Here is a 27,331-nt window from a genome sequence, read left to right as displayed (position 1 = left end):
AATATAGAAAGACTGTAAAGTAATGATAATGCCCCGAAAGAACTGGGGGATCACCAATTAGTTGGTACGAGAATCCTAGCGCTTTGAATTGTCAACCTGTAAATCATTACCTGCATCGTGAGATGCAGGCCCCACACAAAAGGGACGTCAGTACATTTGAATTGCACTGGTATGTAAAATAACTAGAAGAAAGAACTGTAAATGCTGAAAGTAAAACTGAGCTGATAATTGATAACTAATAATTGATAACTGAAATGATAACTTTTGAAATTGAAATTGAAATGATAACTGATAGCTGATAACTGATAACTAATAACTAATAACTAATAACTAATAACTGAAATGATAACTGATAACTGAAATGAACAAAGGAAGTAAGGATATGAATACTCCCTCTTCCAGATGAACAACCTGTTTATCTGAATAAACTACGGCCTCGGACCAAATATATATGTTCACAAACTACGGCCTTAGGCCCAAGTATACGTATACATAACTACTGCCTCAGGCCCAAAAATACATAATGCATTAACTACGGCCTCAGGCCCAAACATGCATAAAGCATAAACTGCAGCCTCTTGCCCAAGTATGCATAAAACATATAAACTACGGAGTCAGGCCCAAATACATGTGTTCAATATTGAGGGATTTAAATTCAGGACCTGAATATTATACTGCATTATGTGATGCTGAAATACTGAATCATATTGAATTACATGATACTGGAATACTGAATATGACTAGACTGAGACATGTATAAAGTGATTATGAAAATTGAAACTTCAACTATTTATGACATGCTAAGTAATCTAGACTGAGACTCATGGGCATCAAACCTAAGTCTATATTGATTACGCACTGAGCTCACAACGTTCAGAATGAAAGTCATTAACGAGTTACGAAGCTAGAGAATAGAAGTTTTGCAACTTTCAAGGAACTAGGCTTGACTATATTCCTGAGACAATTAGTAACATTTTAAAAGAAACATAGTGTAGGGAGAATCATTAACATTCCCAAACATAGAGAGTTAGCCTCACATACCTTGACTCTGGCCTTTCTAAGCGTATCACATGTTCGTTGCCTCTTTCAACAATAATCTATGTCAATATATATCAAGAGGAACCAATATTAGCACTAAGGCTCATGTTTTAGTCACTTAGGCAGTTTACCAAACACCTTATGGGAGTAAAGCCTCATATCCTTAATTAATGATGCTTTCTTCACCCAATTCTCATTCTACTACCTCTAGGAGATTCTACAATCCCAAATAGATGTAACTAACACCATTTCTCCTCACGCAAATAATTATAACAATCTTAAGTCAACAACTCAAAACTCTAGCATAGTTCATATGGTTCTCTTTATCCAACCCATTTACTATTCTCCCAAAAACTCATCAATTCATAGCTATAATTAGGGACTAGAAGAATTACCTTTTTGAAGTTCAATCCTCTTGAATTCGAGTTCTAAGGTTTCTTTTCTCAACAATGATGTCTCGATCGAATATCTAATGATTTGAAGCATTTACCCATGTTAATGAAGTGTTGGAGAATTGAAATTAACTTAGAATCATCGTTAGAACTTACCTTGGATGATGGAGGGACCTTGGTGAAGTTAGGTTCTTGAGAGCTTCTCTTTCTAGAGCAAATGTACGTGTTTAGAGTTGTAGGGAACAAATGTAGGGTTTAAATAAGTACGCATCCCAAAAATTTAGGAGGAAATAAAATTAGCTCGGATAAACATCATCGGCGCGGGGCATCGTCAGGGGCGCCAAAATAACTGTGCAAAGTGCCATCAGAGGCGCCAAAACTACAGTGCCTTGCACTGTCTTGGGTACTGAGGTTGATGCCCTGGACAGTGCCTTGCACTGTCAGGGGCATTGAAGTTAGTGAGTTTTCAAGGCCTTGCACTGTCTAAGGCTATAAGACGGACCTCCTATAAACTTAATCGATTCTAATGAATTTTGTGCACCTCACTCTCGGTCTTGATTCTAAAACAATTATTTTCACTCATACTCATCCCGATAAGACTTCACATATCTAAAAGGTTACACTAATACTCATTTACTGCATCGACAACTAATCCGAATTTACAGAGTGTTACACTTATCACCTACTTCTTGGAAGTGCAGAACACTTTCCATTTAGATGGCTAAAATGGTGGTATTAATACCAATTTGAAGTTTAAAGTAGTTGAAGGGTAGTAGGTGTCACATGGGTGATCTTCCTAAGACCTAGATTCACTTTGTGCGACAGTCAAGTCCCAACTTAACTCAGCTTTTTCCAATACCTAGCCAAATTTTAGCGTCTTCGGCTTTACCTTAGTTTTAGACATCGTATTTAAAGAACATAAAGTAAATATAAAAAAATTATAATATTTACAATAATATTAAATATACAAAGGAATTCTTGTCTGCTTATGACCACAAGTTGATCATAGCCTGCTCTACTTGGCAAAGAACGCAAGCCGTTCTAGGCCAACATTAAGACTTGCCTAAGCCGAGCCCTAGCTCTTTAGGAACACTCATTAGAAACCCTCACGTTTCTTTCTAGCTCCCCTTTTAGGTCATATTTAAATTATAACGATAGTGCAGGAGCTCACAAGCCATGTAACTAATGATATCTCCCTTTCTTTAGAGTAAGAAACTATTTTAACATAACTTTGCTTTATTAAACATATAACTTAATTTCTCTCACTGTAACTAACTTAACTTAAATTTAATTGTAGCACTTGATGGCACACATATTAAAGCAAGATTACCGCAAGGTCAAGTGATACTATATATTGGACATAAGGGTTATCCAACTCAAAATATCCTTGTTGTTGTAGACTTCAATATGTGTTTTACATTTGCATGAGTTGGGTGAGGGAACAACTCATGATTCTCGTATATTTGGTGAGGTCATTCGTAGATCAGAGCTCAATTTTCCACGTCTATTTGGAAACAAGTACTATCTAGTTGATGCAGGATATCCGCACATGAAGGGATATATGACTCCATATAAATAGGATAATGTGAGATACCACCTAGCAGAATTTCGCCGCAGTGCAAGACAACAACTGCGAGAACCAAGAGGACGAATTGAAAATTTTAGCTATTTGCATTCTTCTTATATAAAAATTGTGGAGCGCATATTTGGTGTTTGGAAAGCAAAGTGATCTATTATGTAAGGCATGCATTTATATCACATTGACACTCAAAGAGACATCGTACTTGCTACTATAGCCATTCACAACTATATTAGAAAAAATGCAATGTCGATGATGCATTTTGAGCAATGAGAATGACAAATATGTTCAATCTATTGATCCTGATATCGGTACATCTTCAAGAGCTAATAACAATATAAATGTGGGAAATATAGAAGAACAAAGTGATCTCTTTTGGATGGGTCTTCGTGATTTGATTGCTAATAGAATTTGTGAAGTTTGATACTTGTAATTATATGAATATTATATTTGACTGAATTTAGAGATATATTTGAAGTTTTAGCTTTATGTTTTAGTTTAACTAATGGAGGTTGTATTGAAATTGAAAAGGTTGAAATTCATGAGGTTGCATGGAAAAACCTGGACGCCTGCAATGTTAATGCACAAAGAATATTTCCTATTGAAGTACCAATATGAGATGCTTCAGAACAATTAGTTAGAATGCATCATTTTTGTTATTTTTTCTTCTTATTTATGGAGGATAATGAGCTCGATTCATTTGATTTATTGTATCGGAAGGGAAATTTACTCATTGGAAGTTTATAATTAATTTATCTCTATTTATAAGCAAAGGAGATTTAGGATTTGAAGGTTGCGGGTGCCACAATTACCTTTGATTTACACCTATAACTAATATAGAGCTTGTTCAGAACATTTGTTCGATTCATTTTTTAAGTTTATTCGGACAATTTAATAGGCATTTTTTATTTGCAAATATGAAAATTATATCTCTTTCCCAGATCATACTTGTAGGATTTCACTGGGTATGTTACTGTTGTTGTATGAAAATTACATTCCAGACATCAAGAAGTAAATGTAATTTGCATTTTAAAGAAGGATACATATTTATTAATAATAATACAAGTAAAATTAATATTTTCATTGGGGAAGTACATCTTTTTTGTATGCTAAAAATAAATTTGCATAAGTAAAATTACATCTTCAATAAGGGAATTTCACCAATCAAAATAAAAAAATAAAAAAATATCTTCGATAGATAAATTATACCCCATAAGTAAATTCAAAATTAGATAAATTACAAGATCCCAAAAATTAAAAGCATAAATCTCATATTTATTTAGGCAATGCTTGCGAAATATTCATCATAATTTAATAGTAAAAAGATTTAAGATATTTTACAATCATAAAATAACATAAATTTTTATGTTATAGTAAAAAAATAAATTATAAAAATTAAATTTGATCTCAATCCAAAATTCCTATCAAGCCAAGTTTTTTTATTTTGAAAGAAAAAACTAAAAGATTTGAGATAAAAAGAAATGCTTATTTTATGAAATTTTTAAATTTTGGATACTCTTTTTTGAGTTTTCTTGCTAAAATTCACAGACAAAATAATGGAATTGAGGGGAAAAAATATAAAAAGTAAAAAACGACAAATAAGAAATTGGAAAGTAGACAAAAAGGAAAATGACATGGACAAAAAAATAAAAAGCACAACAAAAAGGGAAAGTCAGAAAAGGTTCAAGATAAATTCGAATTTAAATTTTACACACGAGAAAAGCTTTCAAAAAGGTGTACCAACCATGACATCTTTGTCTAGTTTGCAATTAGGGTGGCGAGATTAAATATTTAACCTAGTTTAAAAAAAGATTTTACATAAATATATAATAATTTTACCAACGTAGCGAGTGTCATACCACCCCACCCTAAAGGGTGGATCCGCCCTTGTTTATAAGTAAACAAATGTGATATTCATCCAATATGTTTCACAGCACGCTTGGAATTTCATAAGAAGTAAAAAGTTTACTTGATTGAAAGTGGTGGAAAATAGTTGTTCAAGAATTATATTAATAAAAATTATCAGCACTTGTTTACCAAACTATTCAATAGTTTTTTTAAGCTTTAGCAGTTTTATCCAGCTAACTGTTTCGTTATAAAATAAGTTTCAACACTTAAAAGTCGCTTTTAAGCACTTTTGTTTAAAAGCTATTTTTTTCGGCTAATCCAAACAGGCTTAGTTAAACTTAAAAAACTAATTCAAGCGGCTATTATTACTGCTCCCTCTTTTTCAATTTATGTGAACTCATTTGATTGGGTACGGAATTTAAGAAAAGAGATAAGACTTTTGAACTTGTGGTGTAAAATGAGTTACATATATTTTGTGTGGTTATAAATCGTTGCATTAAGATAAATTGTTTCTAAATATGGAAATGAGTAATTCTTTTTTGTACGGATTAAAAAAATAGGTTTGCATAGCATCTCGAAATAAGAAATCTTTGATAAAGATATATCTGATCATGGGGGTAGGGGGGAGCCTGGGAGGGGTGGTTTGGTAAGACGTAAACCAACCATGAAAATGAAAATATTGGAAATGAGAGAGTACTACAATTATGATTTACGTGACTCTTTATATTCTCCACCTCCCTGAAAACCAGAGGTGGCAGGTTTTCCGAATCCAAAAAGGAAGAAAACTGGTGCTTTTCTTCCATACCCATCTCTCTCTCTCTTTTCAATCTGTAAAACCTCAATTGAAATTAAGGAACAGAGGGAGACCCTATAAGGAGTTTCTCTTTGTTCCCAAAATGGCTGAAGTGAGGGGTCACAAGAAGAAGAAAATATCGATCTATCTTTCCGTTTTTGCCCTCACTGATAACAACACTAACTCGCCCAAATCTTCTCCTAACAAGTTTGAAGACCCTAATGGTAATGGTGTTGGGCTTGGAATTGTTGCAGCTATGTCCAATAATAATAATAATAATAAAACTGCAATTCTGGCTATTTCCCCTAGAGTAACTTCAAACCCAATCCCAATTTTGGCTAATAATTTTATTCCTAAGAAGAATAAGGAGGACATGGAGATGTGTGAAGAGTACACTTGTGTGATTTCTCATAAGGCTAACAATTTGTTTAAGAAAAGGGAATACTTTGATGACCAATTCATAGGGAATGGCTATCAGAAAAAATCAACTGCTGCTGCTGCTGCCGCCTCTGCTCCGCATGAAGCTTTTAGGACGGCGGATTTTCTCAATACTTGCTCTTTTTGTCAGAAGCAGCTTCAGGGGTTGGACATTTTCATTTACAGGTTCACTTTGCAACTCTTCATTTTGCTTTTGAGCTTGTATTAATTTTGGTCATACAATTTGTGCTGCTTTTCTTGAATCTATGATTTAAAGGATTTAACTGAAAATTATGTTAAGAAGCTCTATATTCAAGTCAACCTTAGAGCATCTAATAGCTTTTATTTCCTTTTCGATCGTTTCAATTGTAATGGAAATTCATTTGATAATTTTTTTGTCGATGAATATGATAGCTAGACCACGGGGAAGTAGTTTGCATAACCCAACCGGAGTATCCTCAAGTCCTATCGGTAATGATGTTGATCTTATTTGGCTTTTTACCTTATGTGGATAGTATTTCACCTGCTTTCAGAATGTAATTCATATTCTTTTATCCTTTGGTGTCAAATTGCAGTTAAAATAATATCTGAATGATCTTGTATTGGTGTATTGGTGTATTGGTGGTCGAGAATTATGGTCTGAGACTGATCATTCAATTCATATTGCTGAAGCTTAAAACATAACTGTTTCTTTGAATGTGGCCTCTCTACCTTTATATTCGTTGGCTAAGTTCTGGGTTAGAATCATGAATATCCTATGCCATTTACTCTTTTTTTTCAATCTACTTATCATGAAGCATATACTGCAAAGGGGCACGTGAATCTGATTGGATATTTGTGGATGTCCAAATTTTCCATCTGCTCGGTATTGGTTGAGGAAACTGTTATGCCCTTTTGGGTTTAGAGAGTTTGAAACAGAGATGCTCTACGTTTGGTTGGAGTACGGGAATAACTAATCCCAGCATAAAAACTCTCATAAGACAGTACATTATTTGGTTGGAGTGTAGGAATAAATAATATCAGTAAAAATCGTCATAAGATAACACGGTGTTTTGTTGGCGTACTAAATAATATCTCCATTAAATTATGTGGGAATCTATTTCTTATTTAATACAGGATAAAATGTGGAATAAAAATACGTGTATTAGCAATGCAGAAATTAGACTATTTAAAGACAAAAATGCCTTTTTAGAATAATTAATTCATCTATAACAATCGCATCATTAGTAATCACAGCGTAACAATACCTTTGCTATCAATCACCGCATAAAAATCTCTCATTGTTAATCACCACATATACAATTGTTGCATTACTAATCCCCGCAGAACTTACTATTGAACCAAATGACCCTAACTTTGTCAGGTAGTATATGCTCTATCTTTATTTTATTGCAAACCTATCGATACTTTTATAGGCTTGAACATTAAGATTGTTCTTATACAAGGGGAGCCTTTGAAGAGCTCAGGTTGTTGTCACAGAATGCTTGGCAAGTTAAAAGTATCTTAAGATCACGCGATTTGACATTTTGCTTACCGTCAATTTGGGAAGACAGTTTCTCCAAACTTGGCGTAATACTCATTTGAATGTAGTGACTCACATTCTAAGGTATATCAAAGCTTCATATGGACAATGTTTATTGTATGAAGATAGAAGACATGCAAGTATTTTTGGGTATCCTGATGTAGACTGGTGAGATCATCTTCAGATGTTCACTTCAAGGCAATTGTGTTCTAATTGGAGGAAATCTAATATCATAGAATAGCAAAAAGCATGGTGTAGTACTTAGACCAACTACAAATACAGTTTACCAAATGATGAGTTTGGCAACACATGAGCTTATATTGGCTAAAGCGAATTATCCAAGAGTTGAGGTGTGGGGAGATGCATAATAAAATTGATTTGTTACAATCAAAGCTACAATACACATTGCTTTGAATCAATGCTTCACGAAAGAATTGTCATTTTATTCAACTAAAGACTGAATTGAGGTGCATTGTGACATCAGTTAGCAGATGTTCTTACAAAATCACTTTGTTACTCTAGAGTTGAGTATATGTCACAACCCCCTCCCCTAGTAGGAATATGATAGGCACTCGGAGGTTCTAAGCCAGCCCGACCGAACCATTCATAAGTCCTCTCACACTTAATTTAAACTTATCTTGACTACCTGAATTCTTGGTTTACTAATGTTGGGTTCACATTTTACGTTGTCCAAGTTCTAGATGTCCAGTCCTTTATGTGCTGGCGGTTTAAGTATTCCACCACACTAGTTGAGGGAATGAGATGTTGTCTTCTTATATGGTATTTGGCAATCCCCACCTGGTGACCAAACTTTTTTGGCTTGAGTTGTCCCATGTTCCATTTTCTTTACCTAGAAGATGGCAGGGAAAGATCATATGCATGATATAAACATTTCAACTGAAGATCATAGGCAAGAAAATAATATCAAAACTTGAGGTGATTTTGGAGAACTTGGAAGTTTTAATGGATACACTATAGAACCTTTGTAGGCACGACTTTATATTGTAGGATTATCTTTAAAAATGTTTTATTGCCAATTGCAACTTTAAGGTGATCCAAATATCATCAGCGTGCATGTTGGATGCAAATGAAGATATCTTTCTATTACGGGGATATACTTGGTGCCTACCTGTTTGTCAGAACACCAGTGCTGAAGATCTTAGTTGCTATTACCTATATTTGAACATCTTGCGACAGTTAAGGTTAACAGAGATTTCTGAGCTTCTACTCATAGCTTCTTTTGAGCCTTTCTGTCTATGGTTTATATAATTATCATCATTCTTGGGCCATTGGTATCTTCTTCCAAGTAGAAAATAATTCTGGACATATACTTCTCATATTTTACTAGTTTATACGTGTATATCCAGAAGAAGGGGAATAAATTCTGACTAGATTTAGGTTAAAAAATGTGCTTAATTTACACAGTTATTTCTCTCTGGCTGCCAGTCACTCAGAATCTACCCAAGTAAATTGTTGATGCCGTGCTTGTATCACTTTGTTATATTTATAGCTTAAACTAAGCAAGTGCTTCGGAGCTTTTAGTATAAACATGATTTTATTTTAATTTGCTTTCTTGGAAACATTTGCAGAGTTATTACCTAAGTCTCTGTGGTAAATATTAATTATGTGTTTTGAGACCCATGAAGGTTGTATTCCTTTATTTTAGAACTCATCACTAAATTTCTAAGTTGCTCGGACTCTTCACTTTTGGTACCGCACCCACGTCGACACGACGTGGGTGTGGGACCCGTACCGGATCTAGTCAACCGATTTTGGGTACTTTGACCAAAATCAACGAAGAAATTCGGGACAAATACAATAATTTTTTAAATCAAAACAAAAGCTAGGCACCCAAGGGTGTGGCCTAGTGGTCATTGAAGTGGGTTGAGAATATGAGGTCTCAGGTTCAAATACCAGCGGAGTCGAATACACTGGTGATTTCTTTCCATCTGTCCAATAGACAGAGTTACATGGTATATCTGGTGTTGGTGGGAGGTAGCAGGTATCCGTAGAATTAGTCGAGGTGCGCACAAGCTGCCTCAAGCACCACAAATAAAAAAAAACTAGGGTGAAGTTGACGAAAATGGAAACTTGTATATAAAAATTTCTATGTTAGTCCTTTTCCTTTTATCTCTTTCTCGAATTATCCTCTTGATGTCACGACCCAAATTCCACTAAGGGTCGTGATGGCGCCGGACACCACTGTCAGGCAAGCCAACCACAATTTACTAGCAATTTCTCATTTTAATTATTTTGAAATCATTTCCTTTAAACAAATAAATAATAAATGATAAACTCCGCTGGATAAATGAGGGTGTCTTTACAAAATTTAACTACTGAAAAATCCCGTGATTATCCCAGAACCCGGTGTCACAAGTGCATGAGCATTTACTAGGAATGAAATAAAATACAGTAACTGTCTGAAATACAAGTGGACAGAAATGAAAATACAGTACAATACTCTGAAGGAGACTCTGCTGGCTACGGTCGTCTCGATAAATGCAACTCACCTGAGTCTCCATATCAACCATGCCGTTATGCCACTAGCCACACATAAACCTGTGCAACAAAAATGCACAGCACGTGTAGTATGAGTACGAAACAACGTGTACCCAATGAGTATCCTGTCTAATCTCGAAGAAGTAGAGACGAGAGGTCGACTTCGACATTTACTAGTGGTCCAATAGTAATATATTTTTAATGCGAGTATTCATGGATTTATTAAGAACGACAATAATTTCAAATAAGTCGCGAACAGATAAAAGTTCCTTTTTATTAAAAAGTCTTCGGATTCATAATCCATTAATTAACAATTATCTCAACTCACAAAATCCGACAATCCATTCCGATACGAGTTCAACCATACCAATTTTATCAAATTCCGATAACGAATCGACCTCCAAATCTAGAATTTTCGTTTTTGAAAAGTTTACAAATTTTCTCCAATTTCTTCCATTTGATTCACTAATACTTGATGAAAATAACCATGAAATCATTAAATATAATCACTTTTGGATATAGAACACTTACCCCAATCAATATGGTGAAAATCGCCTAAAAAATCGCTTTAATCCGAGCTCCATAGCTCCAAAAATGAGTAAAAATCTCGGACTGCTCGATTTATACACTGTCCAGAATTTTCGCACCTGCGGTTACTGTTCACGCAGGTGCGGTACTGTTCACGCACCTGCGAAAAACACAGCAGCTGCCCAGAAATTTCAGCAGCTTTTAATTTCACTAAAAATGCTCTAACTCCATCATACGAACTCGGAATTCGACGATTCTTGTTCCTATGAGTCACAAATAATAATACGAACTTATTCCTTCAATCGAAACTCAATTCGGAGCTCATTTACTCAATGCGATACCAATTTCGCTCGTTAAACAATTAACTCATGTTTTGCGCTAAAAACTCAACCGTGACTTGATGAAATTAGACCAAACTTTCCAGATCACTCCTATAATTCATTATCAAAATCCCGGAAGTCTCGAAATCTAGTTTCGATATCTAGAACTAAAAATGGACCTTTGGATCATTACATGCTTATGCTCAAAACGCCAAACTTTTCCAAAAACTCCTCCAAAACTCATCCAAGCCCCATGGGATCCCAACCAAGTATACTAACAAGTCCCATAACATGACTTGAACTTAGTTGATGCCTCAAATTACATGGAACAACACTAAAACATTCCGCACTCCAATTCAAGCTTAATGAACTTTAGAACTTTGAACTTCTTCATTCGATGTCGAAACCTACCAAATCACGTCCGATTGATCTCAAATTTTGCACACAAGTCACATTCGACATTACGGACCTACTCCAACTTCCGGAATTGAATTCCGACCCCGATATCAAAAAGTCCACTTCCGGTCAAACTCCTCAAAAACCTTCAAATTTCTATCTTTAGCCAAATGATTCCAAACACGGACCTCCGAATTCACTTCCGATCGTGCTTCCAATACTAGAATCACCATACAAAGCTATTCTCAGACTCGGAATCCCAAATGGACATCGATAATATTGAAATGCACTTCAACCCAAACTTATGAAATTCTTCCAAAAATGCTAACTCCCACCATAGGTGCCGAAACGTTCCCGGGTCTTCCAAAACCCGATCCGGACATACGCCCAAGTCCGAAATCATCATACGAACCTATTGGAACCTTCGAATCCCGATTCCGAGGTCGTTTACTCAAAAATCCAATCTTAGTCGATTCTTTCAACTTAAAGCTTCTAAAATGAGAATTCTCTTTCCAAATCGACTCTGAACTTCCCGAAATTCAATTCCGACCCCGCGTACAAGTCATAATACCTGAAGTGAAGCTGCTCATGGCTTCAAACTGTTGAACGACGTGCTAGATCTCAAAACGACCGGTCGAGTCGTTACACTTGATCAATATTTTCTCCTTCTCGGAATACCTTTTAAGTTTTTCACATAATGTCTCATAATGTAGACATATTTTTATAACTCTATTTTTAGATATTTGAATTAATTTTAGCCGAATTTTTGCACCCATATCCATACGTGGATCTATGACTCGTACCCCTATATAGGATCCGACCTCTAGATCAGCATCCTTATTGGACACCTGTACCCGAGCAACTTAGCTGAATTTAGCCTTTGTGTGGCTTGTGGCAGATGTTGATATTGTGTTTGTTATGAGGATGGTGATATTTTTAATTTCTTTTTTGATTTTTGCATTGTCAATTAATATCTCCTAGTTATGTGCTGTTTAATTCCGAGCATTCTTAGATTCTTTTTATCTTCTTGCTGCGCTATTGAGTTGTCCTAGCTGGAAATAATTCAGGTAGCTTTATTTGTCGATGTAATATTGAAGCTTAAGGGGCTTTAGGTAGGAAAGTACCGCATGTTTTTCACTTGTTCATTAGATTTTGGTTGTCCAGGTACTGCAATATATCTTGTTTGTTTATGCATGGTGGTGTGTATCTTCTATTTGGTGAATATTACATATAGAGTAAGGAAAGAAATATATATTTATCGTTTTTCTTATGTTGTCCCTGTCTTGTCAAGCTTGAGGAATTCTTGCTGAGATCACCTCTTTTCTTATGTAATGCTAATGCAGAGGAGAGAAGGCATTTTGTAGCTCAGAGTGCCGTTGCAAGCAAATCTCAATTGATGAGCAGAAAGACAAGTGTGGTTCTGGAGCCATGAAATCGCCCGAGTACTCAGCCTCCCCTTGTTCTGGTCCAATGCAGTTTTCCACGGGTGTTGCTGTGGCATAAGTCTTGTATGGTACGCAACTCAAACTAATAAATAAGGAAACGATTTTGGAAAGCTAACCCAATAAGATTTGGTCATAAGAAGATTTATGTCCAGTTTTGAGCAAGCAATCTCTCTGAATGGAGTGTTGTTCATCCTGCCCCTATTGAGAGGAAGGAAGAGGGCTTCTTATTTTTCTTAAACCCATAGACAATAGACACCATAACTTTTACATCTAAATATCACACAAACATAAGTTTATGAAGTTGGAATTCTATTTGCATTTAGATACGACTAAATTTCTATGAAGTTTAATAAAGAGTGTTCTGCTAAAGTTCTGTTGCAAAAGGGAAGACTTTGTTGATTTCTTCCCTAGGATTCGTACCTATTACCTTTTGTTCGCTGGGTGTTTTAAGAAAGCGCTATTTGATTTACAAGTGAAGCTGACACACCATCCAACCTGTAAACCAAGAACTGAATTGTATTTTCATTTTTTAAAAACCACAAATAGGCGGTTGATCTTTATTAAATAAATAGATAAGAAAAATTACTGACAGGGGAGTTCACATAACTGGTCTGAAACTGATGAGTAGTTATTGTTATTGTTGTAAAGGAATTCCTCAATGAAAAAATAAAATAAAATTAAAGGGGACGGTATATCCTTAATTCTTTATAGGGGACTGACTACCTACGGGAGACTAGTTTAGACAAGTTCATCTATAAAAATTAATCATTATTCTTTCTTTCCTTGCAAGTCCTAATATCAACCTACTGATGATATGTTCCGTTTCACTGGTCTTCATCTTCTGCATAACTTGATCGTTTTCTTAATTTCAGTGTTTTAATTCTCCAAATCTGAAGTACTTGTAAATATTCATAGTTCATAACTGCAACAACTAGGTCATTCATTTAGTCCACTGACAATTAAACATCCCTTCTGTTGAAGCAAATAGAGAGAACAATGGCTTGTAAAAATTGCATGGGGCGCCTATTTGGTTGCCCCCTTTTAACTTATACCCGTTTTATTTTTCCGTTTGCATCTGTACCCATTTTTTTGTTAAAAATGTTTAAAATAGACGATTTTGCCCTTCAGGACTATTGACAAAACTGTAGACTGCAGGACAATTTAGCAAATTAACTAAATAACTTCAGCATGCATTAGAAAATTACATATTGCAAGACAAAAATTTAAGCATGTTTAGTCTGAAGTTTTAGCAAATGAACTAAAAAATTCAGCTTGTTTAGACTGAAGTTTCGGAGAAAACTCATGACAAAACTGTAGACTGCTGGACAAAACTTCAGCATGTTTTGGTGTGAAGTTTTAACAAATGAACTAAATAATTTCAGCATACATTAGCAAAAACTCATTAGAAAATTACATACGGCAAGACAAAAACTTAAGCATGTTTAGTATGAAGTTTTAGCAAATGAACTAAAAAACTTAAGCATGTTTTATCTGAAGTTTTAGCAAAATGAACTAAAAAACTTAAGCATGTTTAATCTGAAGTTTTAGCAAATGAACTAAAACTTCATCATCACAACCGTTCTTAGTTGGGCTTTGGACTCCAATGAAATTAATTGAAGCTCACGTAAACTTGAATTTGAAATTGGAATTTATTTTGAGCGAGTGTTGTTGGAATAGATTGGGTACATCTCAAGGAGTTTGAATCTCAATTTGAGGACGACTTGATAGAGATTTGAGGTGGTTTGAACTGAAATTTGAGTCAACTTTGAGGTAGAAGATGAACATGGAAGAAGATGATATGTATATCTCACTGTGTATCTCCAATGTATTGTTTGTGTATCCGGTGTGTATTAAATGTGTATTGATATATATTTCCTATGTATCCATGTATACCTATGTATGAGATACACGTTAGATACAGTTGTAGAGAAATTTTCAAACTCAATTTTAACTATGAATTAGACTCCAAACCAGTCCAAATCACCTCCAATCTTCCTCAAATTTTATATCATTTATGTATTTTCTAACAAATTTTAACCATTTCCATTGAAAAATAAAATTGCCTAATTTTATAAATGTTGTATATCATTAATAACGAATTTTGACTTCAACATAGTCCAAATCACCTCCAATTTCAAATTCCTTGTTTGTACGTTTTCAACGAATTCCAACCATACTCATTAAGAAAACCTTTTTTTACCTAAGTTTTTTTTTAATATTATAGATCATCTGTAACTTTTCATGGCTATTTTTGGTAAAATGACTTAATGGCTAACTGTTGAATAAGTAATATCTGTTTGTGGCTATTCCTGTAGTTTCCTCAAGAACCTACGAGGCATTTTTCTTTCAAAATTTGGGACACATATTACAGCTACCTGAGGAGTAAAATCCAAAATCACCAAAGGCATTATTTATTGGGCACAAAAATATCAAACATATTTGGATGATCCATAATCCTTCAAGTTGAAATGAGTATATCTTTGCATTATAATCTCTTGAAAGGTTAATATCGTTAAGGAGCGAGATGGTTAATATGTTGGGACGTCGGGGCACTGAATAAAGTCGTAATTCACGTATTTTGCCACTCTTGTATTTTGGCACCACTAACGATATTAATCTTCAAGATCTCCGAAAAAAGGAATGAAGCTCCACTAAAAAGTACCTTCTGGCACTAAATTGCTACTAAAGTGTATCACTTACAATCTTAATGAGACAGCAAGCTTATAGATTTGCAACATTCAACTAGACAAGGTATCACTAGAAATAAGACACCATTTCTTTGAAAAATAGGAAAATAATAAAAGAACAATCTGTCAGCTAGTCCCATAACAGGGAGAGAAACTACACAGCATTGATATACAGCTAGCTAATGAGAACTTCCAGCTCTGATCTACTTCTAAAATATCTCTTATAGATAGAGAGAATTTGCAAACATTATCCCTCGCCGAAGACTGTCACTTGCTGCACCAAATTTATTCTCTAAATCTGTTTCTCCCACAGCATGTGCAGCAGCTTTCAACTGTAAGTCCCAAGATAAAAAGTCTCAGAATTTGACTTTACAATTTAATAAGCCGGAGTAGCTGTTAGGTATAAGGGAAAGGAAACTCATATTTGTAAAAAATATTACAGATCTACAGGTACCATTGACATGCTTGTTTACTGTAGCTTATTGAACAAATAAGTATAATCAAAAGAAAATTCATTAATGGGAGTCCTCTCCTGATGCGCTAAGTAGATGGCCATGAACAATGATACTTAATATCTCGTATTATTCATAAACACAACTGATGATCTAATCGGTTACCTGGTTTAAAAATTCATCAAGCCTTCTAGCCAGCCGTATGATGCTACCTTCAAAGATGTCCGTCATTTGTATAACCTCAGCGAAAGATGCACCCTACGAGAAAGTATATGCACATTAACAAAAGTTAGAGCAAGATGAAATCTCCAGTGTTTTCTTTTCTTTTAGGTTTTCATTGGGGCAGGGAAAGAGCCTAGTCAACTGTGGAAGATTCAAAGTAAGCCTTCTTGTTCCTATTAAAGGTATTTCAGGTAATTAGCAACCTCATTCATTTTTCTAGCAAAGGACCTCGGATGCAAAAAAGATGATCCCTTTGAAGATTGAACAGCTGATGTATCCATCACGTACTAAGACTGAAGGTGATTCGATCCATGTAAATTATGATCTTGGACCTTGAGCAAAAAGATGAACAAAACAAGAATACTACAAGAAGTTACAGCATAACCACAACCAACATTGTCCTAATTTAAGTGACATGGTTTCCTTTTTTGTCTGTCCCAAAATGATCAACACCCTTTTCTTTTTGGAAACTATTTAATTTTAGTATCCCCATTTACCCTTAATGATGTGACGTTGGAACCCCCATCATCACTCATTTAAATAAAAAGGAGAACTTTTGGTACTTCATATATCTGGTTTACATGTTAAAAGTCTTCTTAAATTTCTTAAACACCGTGCCCAATAAAACACTGTCACATAAATAAGACCAAGGGTGTACCTATCAACCAGGACGAGCAAACAATAAAGGAAGGAGGGGTGCTAGGGACCTTGTAAGGCAATGGTCAGCAAGATGATGTTCTATTAATGACAAAATTCTTTGAATGGAAGAGAATGCCAAACAGGCTTTAATTTCCAACTGCCTTGAGAGTTTGACTAGCAAGATGATGGTAACAGCATTCAACAAGATAAATCTGATACTCGTGCTGGGAAAAGGGCATGAATCATTTTGGGAAATAAACATGAAACGTGTATCTTTTTTTCTCACCTTTGACCAACAGTAAATAACATCCATTAAGAATGGTCGAACTGCTGCATCCACATATTCATCGACATTTATTTCCAACTTGCATTCGTTTTGTATCTGCAAAGTTTTGGTGTTATCCATGCTTCTGACATGGAAATATAGAAGGTGTCATATTCCTCTTTCAACTCACCTCTGCTATTTTTCTTGCACTATCTTGTAGCTGTCGTAATGGTTTTGCAAGTTCATCTCTTAAAAGTATTTGTTCAGTTGATCTGTCGCCTGGGATAAAGCAACTTGCAAGAGCCGCAACTTGATGATGATTAAGATCATTGAATGTACCTGCCCACAAAATCATTCAAAACACCAGATATCAGCGATTAACCACCCACTCTTTGCACCACCAAAGGAATGCCACAAGATATTCCAACGCCTGGCCCCATGTCTCTCTGGAAATTAAACCACATTAAAAGGGCCTGATTACCTAAGGTGAAGTTACAGTGACCAGAGTATTCAAAATTCAGTTAGCAAAAGTATGCAGTTTTTGGGCTATACTATAGGGCTACAAGGAAAAATACAAGAATAAAACCTTTTTTTTTTAACTTCAGCAGATCTGTAAGTTTAAGTTCCAGAACAACCCATCATAATTGTACACAAATCTTCAACATGATCCAAGAAACGAGAGTAAAATATTTTATCTAGCTTCAGCAGTTCTATCAAGTTTAAGCCCCATGCAATAAACCATAAAAAATGCAAATCACTCAGGTTAATTTGATACAGTTTCCATTTTAAGATTCAAAGTTCAAAACAACATAGCCTTCATCTGATCTCATTTTTCAAAATGAAAGCTATTTGTTTCCACCTAAACAAAGAAGCTAGTAATTGCACAAAGAGTCCGAACAACAATTATATTACCATTAAACATCAATTCAGTCACAAGAAGTTCGTCTCCAGTGTCTATCAAGCAGGCTGCCCGTCCCTTCAATTGCACAACACCATCAGCATCAATGTGACCCAGCTTTTTTAGGACTTGGGAGCGGTTCCTAAGTTCATCCCGAAATTTTTGAAGCTGAAAAATTTGCCATATTTTGTTATAACTTCTAAGTAAATAAATTAGAGAAAATTCAGTAAAAAGAGCTATAATTGTTAAGTACTCTAAGGATCACTTACTAGAAAAGTTGAAGACATAGGAAAAATCTCAAAACTAAATATTAATAAAAGATGGATAAGCAAAATAGAGAAGCAATAATAATTAAATACTGTAACAAGAGAAGAATGAAAGCTAATAATTATGTGCCATGAGATAGACAATGTTAGAATTTTAAATGACAAGAACTTAAACCCGGCTAATGGATCAGACTTGACCCAGCCGAATTGAGAAAAAAAAAAAAGGAATAAAGAAAGGAAAAAAATTACTTTAGTGTCGACAAGCAAGCAACATAGGAGATTTACCTGTGAATCACGCATTTTTGACTTGAGCTGTTGAATTTCATGGTTCACTTCAGCCTTCCTCTGGAAACACTTAAGCTGATGTTCATTTTGTGACTGTCTCACATGTATGCAACAGAAAATGGCAAAAGCAGTGACAGTAAGTAAACTGTGATTTATAGATTTAATGTCTCATCACTGAATTAACAGATCATTCAATACCAAATTTCTTGTCATACCTTATGAAGTGGATGAGAAAACAGCTTTTTCTCGAGTTCTTCAATCTGGTTTACCATATCAACAACTTCAGGATCTTCAATGCCCATGTCCTACAAATTTAAGAATTAGGAAAGCACCAAACCCTTGTTTTAATCAGTGCCTCAAAGTTGAAGAATAAACATATAGTAAAAGATATACTAAAATGTTTTGCAAGGATCATTTCATAACCAGCAAACTCCATCATAGTAATGATTAACACAAGAAACAAACTATCACTTCTTGTTTTTCTCTGGGAATGGCAACATATTATATAATTGTAGCACAAAGGCTGTGCTAAGGCCATACATACAGATATCAAAAAGAGAACAAACTATTACTTCTTTTTTTCTTTTTTCTTTTTTCTTTTTATTTTTCTTTTTTTGAGAAGGTAACAGATTTCATTATATTAAAAGATAGTCCTTAGCACAAAGACTGCTAAGGAGTAAAAACAGTGTTACAATACCCAGAAAGTTGCAAAAACAATCTTGTAACAGCTACAAGGAACCAATGAGATCTACTAGAGATCTATATATCTCGTACAACGGTTTCTCTACACCAAAAGTAGAATAAAAATATACAGTTCAGCTTGATCCTTTGTTCAGAGTTAGCCAAATCTTCAAAGCATCTTGAGTTTCTTTCTCTCCAAATTGTCCACCAAATACAAACTACTACTTCTTGTGAAGCTAAACTTATGTGACAACCAAAGTAATATACAAACATAGAATTTTTTACCCATATCACAGAAGAACTGTTACTCAACTACATATTATGGAAGCTCTGTAATATGGAAATTGGCAATGAACTCAGCAACAAGATCAGACAATGATAACAATGGTCCGTTTAGCTTATTAAGATATTACTTCCCCCGCTTTACTCTTTTCTGTAATTTTTCTCTCACCTACATATTACGGAAGCTCTGTAATATGGAAATTGGCAATGAACTCAGCAACAAGAACATACAAAATGATAACAATGGTCCGTTTAGCTTATTAAGATATTACTTCCCCGCTTTACTCTTTTCTGTAATTTTTCTTTCTTTTATCTGTGATCTTTTATTTTCATATTTTGTTTTCTTTTTTGTGCTTTAAGGAGGCATCAGCTGTGAAACTTTTTCCTTTTGGATAAGTTATGAATTTTAGTATCTTACTAAAGAAACAAAAAGAAATGCACCAAAGGTGTATGTAGTTAAGCTGCAGAAGAATACAGGCCTATCTCTCATTTAAGGACTTGAAGAAATCAATTAATATATCTATGTGGTATATATCTCCCATTTTGCACTGAAATGCTATTGATAGGATTTTATTTTAGTGTCTATCCAGCCTAGTCGTAAAAGCATCAACTGAAAGAATTAATTGACAAATGCCTTACAAGTAGGTAGCTTGAACAACAATCACAGGGCGGATCAGTCACCAACATAGGACATCTTTTCACTTTGACTAACTGCTAAAGGCAGCTATATGATATTACCAAACCCTACAAACCAACACAAAGCATATAGAGCCTTCCTTGTTTCTTAAGACACCCCGTGCCATAATTTCTACTGCATTACAGTCAGATACAGTTTCCTATAAGCAATACTCATCTCCAGCTTTTGACTGCAGTTTTTGCTTAAAAATCACTAGCAATGTTCCTGACACACAGCTTTCTGTCAGTAAAATATCCCTATGAGCGACACGTAATTTAGGCTTTTGACCTTCGGTTTTTGAATATACATCACTAGCAATGTTTCTGACCCATAGCTATTATAGTCAGATAAATATCCTGGAACGAGAAAAGAGAGTATGCTCCTCAATGACCTGATCCTTTTTAAAATGACAAATTACAAATCAAGAATGAAACCAGCAACTGAAAATTCATACCTTTACAGGGTTAAGCTTCGGGAGGCCTTCGGGGAAACGTTTTTCAAGCTCCTGTACTGCAAGCAAAATACTTTGCCTCGCTTCCAAAGGCCGAAGATCAGAAGGAACAGATATTCTAAGCTTGCTGAGAGAAGAAATTAAGGGTAACTGAACAGGAACCTACAAATTGGAATGTTGTGTCATGTCCCAGAAACACACCCAAGAATACAACTATTGCTCATGATCCAATTCACTTGTGTGCAATATATGACTTTTAGAAAACTACAACACAGCAGTATTATGTACTCACCACATGCATTTCTCCCTTTTCCCCGGGACGAGGGGGACATGGTTTGGGTCGAGAACCATTTTCACTGGAACCCAGCGAGCAATGAAGTAAGGTATCCACAATATAGCCAGTGCCACGTGAAGCAGAGAGGGCAGCAGGCAAAGAACCCAATGCTGCTGGAGGCTTCTTCACCACATTGACCACAACACCCCAACCCCAATCTTTTCCACCTTCCCGTACCTTAACCTGCCATTAACAATGCAATGCTCAGTGTCCGTGCAAAAGATAAACATGAACTCTCTAATGGAGTTACCAAAAAGTGTATTAGGTGAATGAATTTCAAGTCAATACAAACAGCAATACGAACAAAATACCATAGAAGTCAGTGGCGGAGTGAGAATTTAAACAAAGGGATTCAAAAATGTCACACCCGGGATATGAACCTGTGACCTAAAGCATATCTTTAACCCCTCTTCCACTTACAAGAACTTTCCCTTATGTCAAGGGGATTCAACAGTTCAAATATAACCAAAAAAAAAAATATCTTTTGCCCTTTTGTGAAAAAGAAAATCCGACAAAGGGGATTCAAGTGAAACCGCTCCCCGATAGAAGCAACTTTAGCATGGACGGTTCCTCTTCGTGTGATTCACCATCTTTACTATGTTTGAAATGCACACAGACTAGCAGCAATGACATTTCATCAGGAGAAATGGACTCCTCTGTCTACTTATGCACTTCACTTTCTCAGTATGACTCGGATATAATCAAATATAGAGCATCTTGCAATTCAACATTGACCCATCATTTAAAGCTATAAACTTTTAACCTTACCTACTCAATGTCCCAACTACCATAACAGGTTCTGAACTTCTACTTTACCCTCCTAATATCCCAAATCAGGTTTTGGCAGGTGAAAGAGAGCTGTAATTAGACCAAGAAAAGGAAAATGTGGAAAAAAGAATCAAGAGAACTTCCTACTACTTGATTAATTACCAGCATGCAAGAAGGGTTACAAAGTAATTCTAAAATTAAATACAGAATATCCTAATGTATCACATAAAACATTCTATAATAATTTCCTTATTCAAGTTCAATTAATCCAGAAATGTGAATCTAGCATTCACGAGTAAAGTTTAAGAAGAAAGAATTCTAAGATATGTCAACATTGCAGTTGCAAAAGGCAATACAAGGGGCTTGCAGCTCATATCCCATTGGGGAAGCATACGTCCATGCAAACGGTTCCGGCTACCAATAGTAAGTAGCATTGTTACATATTTCATTTCAAAGTTTACCAGGATATGGCAGTAGATGAAAGGCCATGTACACTAACAAAGGGGAGGCATTAGCAATGTCAAAAAAAATATTTCCAGAGACTAAACACAGTTCAACCCAATGCATGAATTATCCAGAAAAGAAAAGGGAAGACAACCACTCATAGATTGGGTCGGAGAAGGGCCAAGTGACATATGTCCAGGTCAAGTCGGAAGTCAGCAGAATACTAGAGATGCCTACAACCACTTACCAGCCTACCAGGAAGAAGAAAATACAGAACCCTTTCAGGCCTTGTTATTTCAGCCATCAATTTTTTCTCAAATTGGGCAATCTCAAGCTTTAGTTTATGAAACCCTGCAACCTCAGCCTACAAGTTGAACAGAAGCTATTTTAGGATCTACTGCAGAAAAAAAGTCTATATTCTCGAATAAAAGGAAAAACAAACATTATACCTCCCCTGAGGCATCAAGCGTTGCAGCTTCTTCTTCCAACTTGGAAACCTTCTTCCCGATGTCAGGTAAGGCCTAACAAAGAGACAGTGTCACTGTCAATCATAGAATATAAAGTAGTGACATAGAAAATGCTGTTTTTTCTAAAAACGAACCTTTTCATACTGAAACTGGTGAAATGAGTTTTTGATAACATGCTCGGCAGTAAATTGACCTTCACTCCGGCTCATTAGATTCAAAATTGTGTAGTAACTCAGCCTAAAAGTGCTGACCAACGGAGCTGGTTTACCCAAAGCCATGTCCTTGAGGTTATCCATCTCCATCTGAAACCATCACACGATATGTAAGTTATCACTATAGAGCTAACACCATCACATAAGACTGTCCTAGACATAGTTAAGTATGCCTCATGCATAGGTGTACCCAGCAATAAGCAACACAAATTAACTACAGCTGTAGGAAGTGAAAAGAGGAAAGAGGAATTGGCTCCTGCCTTAGATATCCAGATCTGTTTTGCTTTACTAGCAGCAAGCAAGCTATAATACCACAGTATAGACCAAAACAAGGGTACGTTTTGACTTTCAGAAGAACTTTAATGACTAGGAGTGGGAGCCTGAAAGGATGACCCAATTGCTGCAGGAGTTACATACTTCCTAGCTTCAGAACTTGGTAGAAAATACTCTATACTGGATAGGGGAAAAGGATGGAGTGTTTTTAGTAAAATCAGCTTACAGATTCCATACTGAAGCAATTTTATTTGACAAATCTTTTTCATCAAGCTGTACCTGAAAAAATCTTAGCAATGGGAAATGATTTGGAAGACTTCTTTTTTTCCCCTGAAAAACCTTGGCGGGATGAGTCATCCACTGAAGCTCCACTATAGTATTTCCATGTTTAGCATACTCTGGATTCTATCTAGAACTCAGGATAGAAGTTATGCAAGCTGGAGAATGAGAAAGATGGATCCCAGAAGGAAAGAAACTTGGAAGACTGCTTCTCACCCTTTCTAGTTTATTTGGAGAGAAAGGAATAGTAGAATGTTTGAGCAGTTGAAAGTTCATTGTGAAGGTCGAGTCAAAAACTCCCTTTTCTTCCTTCTGTATTTTGGTGTAAAAAGGATATTTTTGTTGTACTTATCAAAAAAAGAATATTATTTGTTGTATTTTGTAGAAGTGAGGTGCAATTCCGCCACCAACTTAGTATGAAATCAAAGAAAATACTTTTGATTTCTCAAAAAAAGTAGAAGAAGAAAATAGACATAAATTTCAAGAAGACAGTAGCAGGTACCTAAGAAGATGCTTGCTTAGAGGATAATACTATTATTAACTCACCTGCTCATCAATCATGATAATGCAAATACCACGTTCATCTTTGCCACGACGTCCTGCTCTTCCACTCATCTGCATGAAAGAGAGATACATTATAATAATCAAAAGCTGAAAACAAAATATTGCTAATGTTGTGTATATGGAATTCGTGCTCACCTGTATATATTCACCAGATCCAATGTAACGATGGCTATCACCATCAAATTTTTTTACACTGGTAAACACTACTGTTTTTGCAGGCATGTTTAGTCCCATGGCAAACTGTTAAAAAATTTATTAGGAGGGAAAACAAAGGGGAAATAGTATAATCACCATCCTGTAATGATAAATTTAACACAAGCTAATAAGATATGCAAGGAATGGGGTTACCGTCTCTGTGGCAAAAAGAGCCTTTATAAGTCCTTCTTGGAAGAGAAGCTCAACAAGTTCCTTGATAACAGGAAGCAAACCAGAGTGGTGAACAGCAATCCCACGCTGAAGCAGTGGCAACATTAATTCAATTGCTGGCAAGTTTCTGTCTTCCTCACTCAAGCACGCCACTGCACTACGGAATACCTGCTCCACAGCTTCCTTTTCTTCTTCAGTATTAAAATCAAGTTTGGTCATAGACATTGCATGTTGTTCACATTCTCTTCTACTAAAACTGAATATAATCACTGGCTGAAACTTCCGTTCCATGATCATCTGAAACATTGAGAAATTAACCTTTTAGTTTATGTGATACTATTTGCTTATTAGTCCATCCCGAATAGGACACGTTTTCTGTATTTGGAAGCATCTATCTATAAACTGCAATTTTACCCTCAATGAGAAGCTTTTATAGTCACACAAATATTATAGCGTGTTTAAGATTATAAGTTTCAAAAGCCCCTCTTTCTGTACAGTCAAACTATTATGCATAAATTGAAGCGGAGAGTGTATTATTTTAGCTAATCTTACGAGACTACACTGCACACCTTAACAATTTTGTAGATTTCGGACACACTACCAGAAGCAGAGCCACCTTTTCCAATTCTTCCACTAGCCTTTCCATTGGCGCTCCCCCGCAGTTTCTGCTTCGTAAAAGTATCTTGTAATTTCAAGAAATTGTCTTCCCTAAACTGCTCGTTATCATCAACCACAAGATACAATCCAGAACCACCCATAGGGAACACATAATGCTGCAGAGGTGTAGGCCGAAAATCGGTATACACCACATGACAAGGCTGCTTATGAATATTACAAATCCATTCAGCAAACTCCGTGGCATTCGACATGGTAGCCGAAAGGAACACCATCTTAATTTCTGGTGGCAAGAATATAATACTCTCTTCCCAAACTACCCCTCTCTCGCGATCTTTCATGTAATGTATTTCATCAAATATAACCCAAGCAACTTCTTTCAACACCTCAGAACCCCTATAAAGCATACCCCTTAAAATCTCCGTCGTCATCACCAAACAACTCGCATTCGGCGAGAGAGTGACGTCACCGGTCATTAAACCCACGTCAGAAAACTCGTGACTCAGCTCTCTGTATTTCTGATTGCTCAAGGCTTTTAAAGGTGAAGTGTAAATTACTCTCTGCTTATCCCTAAAAGACATAGCGATTGCATACTCTGCAACTGCAGTTTTGCCAGCGGAAGTGTGTGCTGATACGAGGACTGATTCCTTTCGTTCTAAACATGCTACGGAGATTTCTTGAAATGGGTCCAGCTTAAATGGGTAATTTTTGGCCATTTGACCGTTATAGATGGGGTTTGAGAGGGTACCGTGAAGTGATTCGTCATTGGTTGAAGTGTAATGACTGGGAACTGCTACCTCGTGCACGCAGGTTCTGACCGCGGCCAAATTTCGCCTTTTCGAAGCAGATTCTTGTGACGCTGCTGCTGCTTCGTGCTCCTCCTCTAGTTTCCGTTTCCCCAATGTTGGAGACGACGACTCCATTTCCAACTCTTTTTGGCTTAAACCCTCCTCCCGTCTTAAAATCTTTACCACAAACACACGGTGGTAAAGTTGAGATCCGCAGGGCATCTAGCCGTGCTTTCACATTTTTCACCGAGAAAATAACAACAATCATCCCTTAAGTTTGGGAGTTGGTTAAGTAGTCCCTTAAGTACCCCTATCTACTTTCAAATCATTATGTAGTATATATATATACTACGGAAAGGGGCTAAATATACATCTCTACTTTTAAATATTGTTTACATGTACCATTCGTTATATTATTAGGCTATATATACCTCTACCGTCATACTTTGGAACAAAAATACCCCTATTGTCATACTTTGAAACAAAAATATCCCTATTTTGGATGGAGTGCCACGTGGCAACACCAGATTAAAACGACCAATTTCTTTTTTTACCCAATCCGTTTTTAAAAAACCCACAACCCGACCCTTATTTTCGTTTTTTTCCATTTTTTTAAAAAATTTCAGTTTTTGAAAAACAAAAATATTTTGTTAAAAAAAATCTGTTTTTACAAATTTGTTTTTCTAGTTTTTACAAAACAAAATTCTTTTAAAAAACTGAAAAAAGGAAAAAAAAAATCAAAAACGAAAATATTTTGTTGAAAATAATGTTTTCAGTTTTTAGAAAACGAAAATATTTTGTTAAAAAACGAAAATATTTTTTTTCTGTTTTATCTCTTTTTATCTCCATATTTATACACATTAATTTTGCTATATTACCCAAAATAACCCCCCCCCTCCCCCCCCACATGCACACCCACCACTCTCTTCCTTCTTTTTCGTTTCATATGTTAAATAAAATTTCATATACCTTATAAAAAAAATCCTTTATTATAGAACCAAAGAAGCTAAAACCCTTTACAAAAAAAATTCAGTTTAAAACAAAATATTTTCGTTTTTTAAAAACTGAAAACATTTATTTCAACAAAATATTTTTGTTTTTGAAAAATATTTTTTTTCATTTTTTCAGTTTTTTTTAAAAGAATTTTATTTTGTAAAAACAGAATTTTTTTTGTTTTATTTTTTAACAAAATATTTTCGTTTTTTTAAAAACTGAAATTTTTAAAAAAAAAAACTGGAAAAAAATGAAAATAGGGGTCAGGTTGTGGGTTTTTTAAAAAACGGATCGGGTAAAAAAAAGAAATGGGTCGTTTTAATCTGGTGTTGTCACGTGGGACTCCATCCAAAATAGGGGTATTTTTGTTTCAAAGTATGACAATAGGGGTATTTTTATTCCAAAGTATGACGGTAGGAGTATGGATAGCCCGATAGTATAATGAAGGGTACAGGTAAACAATATTTGAAAGTAGAGGAGTATATTTAGCTCTTTGCCGTATATACTATATTAAAAGCACGAAGGCCCTTAACAAAATATTGTTCGTCTTTTTTACCCTTTAAAATTAAATTTTCCAGTAGACAAAATAGTCATTCAATAATTTTGTACTATTTAGGACTTTCAAATCAACTAAAACTATCAATATC

The 27,331-nt window shown here is 35.4% G+C and overlaps 2 protein-coding genes across 2 annotated transcripts; one reads left to right on the top strand and one right to left on the bottom strand.

The window, feature by feature from the left end:
- Positions 1 to 5,541: 5,541 nt before the first annotated feature.
- On the top strand, positions 5,542 to 12,907 carry LOC107801792 (uncharacterized). Its single transcript, XM_016625182.2, has 2 exons — positions 5,542 to 6,253; positions 12,676 to 12,907. Exons 1-2 carry the CDS (start codon positions 5,562 to 5,564, stop codon positions 12,833 to 12,835), a joined length of 852 nt encoding a protein of 283 aa, XP_016480668.2. The 5' UTR covers positions 5,542 to 5,561; the 3' UTR covers positions 12,836 to 12,907.
- Positions 12,908 to 15,418: 2,511 nt separating this feature from the next.
- LOC107801795 (DExH-box ATP-dependent RNA helicase DExH10) lies at positions 15,419 to 26,002 on the bottom strand. Its single transcript, XM_016625185.2, has 16 exons — positions 24,858 to 26,002; positions 24,271 to 24,585; positions 24,058 to 24,162; positions 23,905 to 23,973; positions 22,729 to 22,896; positions 22,577 to 22,648; positions 22,375 to 22,491; positions 20,874 to 21,098; positions 20,585 to 20,743; positions 18,707 to 18,796; positions 18,492 to 18,584; positions 17,955 to 18,108; positions 17,233 to 17,381; positions 17,064 to 17,159; positions 16,082 to 16,174; positions 15,419 to 15,796 (listed from the first exon to the last, which is right to left on the bottom strand). Exons 1-16 carry the CDS (start codon positions 25,911 to 25,913, stop codon positions 15,686 to 15,688), a joined length of 3,072 nt encoding a protein of 1,023 aa, XP_016480671.1. The 5' UTR covers positions 25,914 to 26,002; the 3' UTR covers positions 15,419 to 15,685.
- Positions 26,003 to 27,331: the final 1,329 nt, after the last annotated feature.

Source organism: Nicotiana tabacum, chromosome 8, assembly GCF_000715075.1.
Source record: "Nicotiana tabacum cultivar K326 chromosome 8, ASM71507v2, whole genome shotgun sequence".
Taxonomy (NCBI): Eukaryota; Viridiplantae; Streptophyta; class Magnoliopsida; order Solanales; family Solanaceae; genus Nicotiana; species Nicotiana tabacum.
This window is presented reverse-complemented; position numbering and strand designations above follow the sequence as displayed.